The sequence below is a fragment of the Nicotiana attenuata genome, unplaced genomic scaffold (genome assembly GCF_001879085.1).
Source record: "Nicotiana attenuata strain UT unplaced genomic scaffold, NIATTr2, whole genome shotgun sequence".
Taxonomy (NCBI): Eukaryota; Viridiplantae; Streptophyta; class Magnoliopsida; order Solanales; family Solanaceae; genus Nicotiana; species Nicotiana attenuata.
Window position 1 is genome coordinate 78,039 of NW_017674337.1, and position 8,197 is coordinate 86,235.

At 37.0% G+C, this 8,197-nt stretch overlaps 1 protein-coding gene across 1 annotated transcript; it reads left to right on the forward strand.

Moving 5' to 3' along the window:
- Positions 1-3,450: 3,450 nt before the first annotated feature.
- LOC109218453 (probable esterase KAI2) lies at positions 3,451-7,173 on the forward strand. The gene is made up of 2 exons (XM_019382820.1): positions 3,451-3,951; positions 6,426-7,173. Exons 1-2 carry the CDS (start codon positions 3,584-3,586, stop codon positions 6,868-6,870), a joined length of 813 nt encoding a protein of 270 aa, XP_019238365.1. The 5' UTR covers positions 3,451-3,583; the 3' UTR covers positions 6,871-7,173.
- Positions 7,174-8,197: the final 1,024 nt, after the last annotated feature.

Below are 8,197 nucleotides of genomic sequence, written 5' to 3' on the forward strand. Positions count from 1 at the left end.
TTGGATGTCATCACATTCATGTACTTCGACCAAATTACAAAGGACGATGGGATCAAGTGAACCAAAAACAAAAGAGACTTGATTCGAACTGTCTTTCTCATCCTCAAGCAAGATTTTTCCTTCAGCGGCCAAGTCCATGACTTTCTCCTTGAAGACAAAGCACTTTGCAATAGGGTGGCCAATCAACCGCTGGTACTTGCAATAATTTGGATCATTAGTCTTTCCAGCTTCGTCTGGCCACTTCATTTCGGGTAACTCAATGAGTTTCAACTCAAGGAGTTCTTCAAAAATTGCTGGGACATCGGAGTCCAAGAATGGATATTCTTTCGCTTGCATTTCCTTCAGAGTTAACTTTCGGCCAACTTTATCCTGTAAGGATGTTGTCTTCACACTTTGCTTCTTACTCACTTTTGTAGTGACCTTTAATGGCGAGGCATTAACATTCATTGATTCCTTGCTCTCAGACTTCGGAAAAAACTTGCATTTATTTCTTGTTTATCCTTCACTTTGCGAGGTTCATAAACAGGTGGCCCTTGATTTCCACTTGAAGACATACTTAGCTCTATATCATGAGCATGTGTAGCCAATTCTTCAAAAGACTTAGGCTTGATACCCAGCAGGATGTAGCGAAGTCCCTAATGCATTCCTTGGATACACATTTCTATTCCAGAAGCTTCACTAAGTCTGTCTTTACAATTGAGGCTCGCATTCCTCCATCGATTGATGAGATCAACAACTGGTTCATCCTTCCATTGACGCGTATTTGTGAGTTCAACCATACTTACAGTGCGCCTTGTGCTATAGAAGCGATTGAGAAATTCATGTTCAAGTTGCTCCCAGCTATCAATGAAACCAGCCTCGAGATCAGTGTACCAATCAAAAGCATTTCCTTTTAAGGAACGGACGAACTGCTTGACAAGATAATCTCCATAGGTTCCAGCATTATTACAAGTTTCGACGAAGTGTGCAATGTGTTTCTTCGGATTTCCTTTACCATCAAATTGTTGAAACTTTGGGGGTTGATAACCTGCAGGCATCTTCAAACTATCAATTCTCGCAGTGTATGGCTTCGCATATGCGAGAGAAGACTTGGCAGCAACATCGTACTTATCTTTGATGGTTCCCATAATGAAGTCTTTCAATTGGTCAATGGGAATAACCCCATTAGATGAAATCTGAAATTCTTTAGGAGCCGTTGTCTGCCTTGCAGATGAGTCTCCTTTATCTTGCATCATTGGGAGCTTTCCAGGTGCATGACTTGAATCTCCCTCCATCATGCTTTCAACTCTATCTGTCAGCTTGACAATTTGATTATCTTGATCTTGCATATGCTTCGTTAACCCTTCAATTGCCTTTGTTGAATTTGCGAGTTGTTCTTCAACAGTTGAGGTATTAGTCACCATTGCTTGGATAACCGTCGTGGATGGTGGAGCAAAGCACGAATTTTCTCTTACACCATACTTTGAGTGGAATAACTCACGTGGAGTGCTTGGAGCAGATCCAGTGATCAAGACATCATCATCGCCCTGTGTGATGTGATTCTTAGATCTATAAGGGCTAATTAGAGCCAATGTTTTTTCAATAATTTCAGCAATGTTTGCTCCTTCTTCCAATTCAGTTGGAAATGATCTTGCCCCCTTTGAGGATTGAAAATCAAAGATAGGAACCGATGCAGACGGCATTTGAAATGCTTTTTGTCCCAGCAAGTTTGCTTTGTTCCTAGTGACAGGTCCTACGCTTTCCGTAGTAGCATCCAGCAAGTTTTCCACATCAGATGAAAACTTGGAATCCATAGCCTTAGCAGTAGTGAGTTTGAAGTTGATCTTCTTAGGAGCCATTTCTGTGTTCTTGAAATTTGGTAATTTGAAGAGATGAGAGGTAGAGATTGTCCCACTGGACGTGCCAGAAATTTGTAATAATAAATTTTCGCGTCGAGAAAAACAAATAATCAAGACTGAAAAATTGTGTAACAAATGTAGTATTTGATTTCAGTAAGTAATGAGTGTTACAATCTCTATGGTATTCCTCTAATTCTTCAAGAATGTAAAGTATCTTAATGAGCTTGACTTTGATTTGATTCAAGGGCTTGTAAAGCTTGGTCTTGAATCTCCTTCTTGAACTTGAATTTGGGTTTGATCACGAACAAGTAATTTAATCATGAACGCCTTGGTATTTGATTTGGCTTCGTTCTTGATCTTGAACTTGAACTTGAACTTGTAGCTTGAGTGCTTGAACTTGTAGCTTGTAGAGAAATCTGCGGTATTTGATCCACGAGCTCTCTGCTGGCTTCTTGTTATCACTTCTCGTGTCTTCTAGCTTTATGAAGACCTCTATTTATAGTTGTAGGGGGTGGTGTGGCTCTGCGATTTGATTGGTCCGTTTGAACCGACCAATACCATCTTGACATTTGGCATGATTTAATTGCCTCATTTATTTGGCTTGGATTGTCACATCACTTGACACATGGCATGATTCATTGGCTCATTTATTTGTCTTGGATTGCCACGTCACTTGACATGTGGCATGAGCCTGTGCTTTAAGACGGGCTACTAGCCATTTGGACTTTGGGCTAAGGAAGTGGACTTATCATTTAATTTGTAGTCCAATTAAATGGACTAGCCCAATACATATATATTGGATTTAAATAATTAGCCCAATTTACTAGCCACAATATTTATTTGGACTAATATCTTGAATTTAATATGGTCCAAATTATTTTGTAAATTTAAATCCGATAAAAATTTAAATACTTACAAAAGTCATACGAAATATTTTCTCTGTTATTTACTCCCATCGTTTGGAAAACAGTCAAGCTATTTGATCTCCCTTTGTGTGAGCTAAGTTTAGGGTGAGTTTTAAAATGAATAGAAGCTAATACAATCCATGAGTAAAAATTTTGCCACTTTTGCATCAGAATCTTTAACTAATAAATAGCTGCATATTGAGTCACATAAAATTACAAAGAAAGCCTTCAAATGCTGAAAATCTTATCAGGAAAGAATAGATAACCCTCCGAAAACATGCGTTTGTGGTCATCTCTGCTCTCTTTCTCCGTACAGAGATCCCAACGTACCAAAAAAGTCTTTAAGATATCATATAGCAATACTGCAAAAAATTAACCATCACTATAATTTAATCTATTACTATAAGATATTATTACTCTATTTATATCATATCAACACAAGTGAATTTAGGATTTAATTAAATGGTTCAACTTTTATTACGAAACGAATATATTTTTAAAATTATGAATATTTTAGTAGTTTTCATATGATAAATATTTAGTGTAATTTAATCCATTTATAAAGTTTCTTCTGCTATGAATATTAAATTTAATATCAAAATTATACAATTGTAAAATTACTTTGATATGATAATATAAGAATTCATTATACTATCGGCCGTGAGAATATAAATTCACCAAAAAAAAAATAGGCTTTAAAAAATCTTACACAAAGCGACCCTCAGGTCCTCTCAAGTCTCACCCCCTCGCCCCCACATCAAAGAAGAAACCCAAATATTCCTACTACTTATAACCGTGGCTGCTAAAACAAATTAGTGAAGAAAAGTGGAGTAGTTAAATATGGGTATAGTCGAAGAAGCACACAACGTGAAGATCCTAGGGTCAGGTGAGCAAACCGTAGTGTTAGCCCATGGGTTCGGAACAGACCAGTCTGTGTGGAAACACTTGGTTCCTCACTTGGTTGACGATTATAAGATCATATTGTTTGACAATATGGGTGCTGGAACTACTAATCCTGACTACTTTGACTTCGAGAGATATTCTAGTCTAGAAGGCTATGCTTATGATGTGATTGCGATTTTAGAGGACCTCAAAATTCCTGGTTGCATTTACGTCGGCCACTCTGTTTCTGCCATGATTGGCGTCATTGCTTCCATCGCTCGTCCTGATCTTTTCACCAAACTTGTCACTGTCTCTGCCTCTCCAAGGTTTCATTTCTCTCTTAATTTCTGTTTACATTTTAAATTAGTACAGTATATTTACCGTTGACGTTAGGGGTGTGCACTCGAATCGGTTTATCGATAAATCGAATCGATTATTTATTATCGGTTTATCAATATCGGTTTATCGATTTATCGATTTCGATTTCGATTTCGAAATTTTCCTTATCGAGTTATCGATTTCGATTTCGATTTTGTCCTCTTCGGATAAATATACTAAAAAGACAAATATTTTTTTTTTTTGTTTTTGGTTTTTTCTTTCTTTTTTTTTCCCCTTATTCTATAGTACCCTTTTCTTTACCCTAAGTCCCTAACCCTATTATTTCCTCTACCACATTTAAAGAATGATCATATTAAAGCTCAAGGGAGTGAAGTTCAAATTAATGGAAAACAAAATTAGCCGTGATGATGTATTTTGTTTTGTTTTTTTTTTATACCGTTGGAGTGTTGGTGGCATACATTTGATCCCTTACTTTAGTTTCGTTGCATGTGCTTGTTGACACAATTTTTATGTTATAAACTGTGTTCGTCTTATTTTAGCTTCTTTTTGTCCATATTAGTTAGGCGTGTTTATAGCGATATACTTTCCGTGTAATCCCGCAAATTTTCTTATTGGTGTAATCGATAACCGAATCGATAAGCCCCAAAAATCGATAAATCGAAATCGAAAAAATCGAAACCTTATTGAAACGATAACAATAAGCATATGTACAAATCGATAATCGATAAGTAATTATCGATAAGGGTCAAAATCGAATCGATAAATCGAATGCACACCCCTAGTTGACGTAGTTCTGTTTATTTCCTTCATTTTGTGTGTAAACCCCTATGTTTAGGCCAAAATATGTTGCAAATATAACTAAGAATACATAATTAACTAGCTTAGTTAGAGGAAGTTTATTCAAAAATAATTATCATGTATTTATTAATTTGGTATAATATCGAATGTGGATTAATTTTTTTTTTATTTGGCGGTATTAATTATTCTCATTTTATCCTTAATGTCATGAGTTTACGGTTATAGAATGTCATGTTTGTTTAAGATCACAAGTTACAAAAGTTTTTTAAAAAAATAAAAAATTGTGTCCAATCAAACATTTCACATAAAATGAGACAAATGGAACAACAACAAGCCCAGTAAAATCCCACATGTGGGGTTTGGAGAGGGTAAAGTGTATGCAGACTTTATCCCTACCTTATGATAGTAGAGAGGCTGTTTCCAAAAGACCCCCGGCTCAAGAGAAGTAAAAATGAAGCAATAAACAGACAGTAGCAAGAACAAGGTAATTAGACATGAGTGCAAATGGAGATACGTGCAATAACAGGTATCTAAAAATACGACACTATAAAAATAGAGTCAATCTTGCTAGAAATAATGACACACAAACATCATATGTTCCATTGTCTCCTCCACATTCTTTTCACATAGTACACAGTCGCTTACTACTGATATTCCCCATCTCCTTAGTCGATCAACTGTGGCTAATCTTCTATGTAATGCCAACCAGAGTATGAATTGGTGTTTTGCAAGTGCTTTGGATCCTGTTGTTAATCTCTTCCAAGGACTCTTATGTTACTGAGGTCTTGTCGCAATATAGAGCTGTTTGATGCTGAATTTTCCTTGCTTATGATATCTGTTCAAATCAGCAGTTGGGCTCTTTTCAATGAACCAGTCCCTGACATCAAGAACCTTTCTAATAAGCCAACAAGCTTGCTTAGGAGTACCCATTGTCATGACATTTTGATCTTGTAGTTATGGATCCATTGGACCCACAAGGTGTCCTTCTTTGCACTTATAGCCCACAACAGTTTGCATAAGGCAGCTTTATTCCAAAAGTGAATGTCCAGAACATTTAGTCCACCTGCTGATAATGGCATACAAACTGTATCCCATGCTATTAAGACCCTCCTTGATGTTTCACTGCTTCCTGTCCACAAAAAGGTTCTGCAGGCTGTAACTATTAGATTGATAATCTTCTTTGGCAATAGAAACACATGCGCCCAATATGTCTGCATTTCAAATACCACTCTTAAGTAGCTGAAGTCTTCCACTGTATGAGAGAAATTGGCGGTCCAACAATTGATCCTAGCAGTGATCTTCTCAATCAATGGCATACATTGTTGAATAGTCAATTTCTTTGAAGACAAGGTACTCCAAGATATTTAAATGGTAGCTCCCCTAGCGTGAATTGCATTTCTTCTAAGATCATTTACTAATTTGGTAATCAAACAAGTGCTGTTTACGCAGGGTCTGCAGCTGCACTTTCTTTTTCCCAATGTCTTTGTTTTCTATTGCAAAATATTGTTTTGATCTAACTTTCTATCTTCGGAGTGGTTACTGGTCAGAGGAACTGTTAAGAACTCCACTTCCTTCTTCACTTCATTTTTTTTAAAGGAAAAATTCAATTCTGGATCTGCCTCTGTGTTCAAGGCGACATATTAAAATTATAATTTCTATTCAGGTATCTGAACGACTCGGACTACTATGGAGGATTTGAACAGGAAGATCTGGATCAATTATTTGAAGCAATGAGATCAAATTACAAAGCATGGTGTTCAGGATTTGCACCCTTAGTTGTAGGAGGAGACATGGACTCTGTGGCAATTCAGGAATTCAGCAGGACATTGTTCAACATGAGACCGGACATAGCACTAAGTGTGTTACAAATCATATTCCTAAGTGATTTAAGGCATTTGTTGGCTCATGTAACTGTCCCATGTCACTTAATTCAGAGCATGAAGGACCTGGCAGTGCCTGTGGTGGTGTCCGAGTACCTCCACCAGCACCTCGGTGGTAAATCTATCGTGGAGGTGATCTCCACGGAAGGCCATCTACCGCAACTCAGCTCACCGGATGTTGTTATTCCGGTGCTGCTTCGCCATATTCGTCATGATATTGTCGTTTGATTATTACTAGTACTAGTACTAGTACTAGTGTAGCAGCAAGCAAAGTTCACTTGCTGGGGAATAAGGGGTGTTGTACAAAATTGACCATCTTGCCTTGTAGTTGCCATCTCCATCTCTTGTTAAATTTTAACGAATATGCTGGATGCATCAGCATAAGAAACCAAAAAGGAAAAGGTCAAACGTATTGAGGCAAAATGTCGGTCCATTGAATAAAATTAATGGGCAGCGTTGGATGGTTCTTCTCCTTTTGAGCTACTAGTCCGGTAATAAATATTACGTAATTTGACATTTTTAGAGAAAGAAGAGGTCATTTCTTATGTTCTTTTTCTTTCAAATATACTCTTTCTATCCAACTGGTCTAATACTTTAGAATCCGTTTGGATTCGCTTATTTTAAGTGTTTTTAAACCAAAATAGCTTTTAAGTCATTTTGTAGTGTTTGGATAAAGTAAAAAAGTGCTTTTAAGCACTTATTTTTAAGCTAAAATAACAAAAATAAGCCAAAAGCCAAAAGCTATGGGAACATGTTCGCCAAGTAACAAAACTTTAGAGAATTTTGTCAAACACTTAGAGAAGGTTTTCCGTTTTGTGTGCTTTTACAATTTATTGCGGCAGCCTAATAAGAACATATAATCTGGTTAAAATAGCACGGGTTAGCCAGTTTTCGGACTGGTTATTCAAAAATAGCCAGTATTTGCCAAGTCATTGAAAAATAGTCACTATTTTGCTGCAACAGAGACCGGTCTAGCATAATATACTAGGGTTCAGTGCATCTATGTATGAACTTCCAGCATATTATGCTGGACCAGTATACTTTGCTGGCTCCAGTATAATATATTGCAGTTCCAGTATACTTTGCTGGAACTCCAGTATAAATATACTGCAGTTCCAGTATACTTTGCTGGAACTCCAACTCCAGTATATTATGTTGGAGTATTTTCCGGATTTTGAACAGTGTTTTCGTTCAGATTTATCTTTACATAAAAGTGGCTAAATTTCGATGACTTTTGAAACTATGGTTATTTTTGAATGACCACTTGTAAATCTGGCTATTTTTGAATTTCCCTCTATAATCTGTGCAGACATGGGGAGCCTATACATACAAAGAGCCAATTTGGGCCTTAATCAAATATTGTGTACAACGAGCTCAATAGCTTTTGGAGGGTAAGAATGGTATAAGAGTATGGGCTAACTGGCGGACCTAACAGTCTTTCGGGAGTTTGAATTGGGCTAATTGGCGGATAGGCTAGGGTACTGCCTAGCATTTGCCTTGATTTTGGTATTGTAATTTGTAAACGCAGTTCACAATCATCACCTGATTTACTCGG

What these genes read in the sequence shown, in the direction of transcription:
- LOC109218453 (XM_019382820.1), top strand. Translation starts at nt 3,584, where the DNA reads ATGGGTATAGTCGAAGAAGCACACAACGTGAAGATCCTAGGGTCAGGT. An exon ending in ACTGTCTCTGCCTCTCCAAG is followed by an intron (nt 3,952 to 6,425) that starts GTTTCATTTCTC and finishes ATTTCTATTCAG; the next exon opens with GTATCTGAACGACTCGGACT.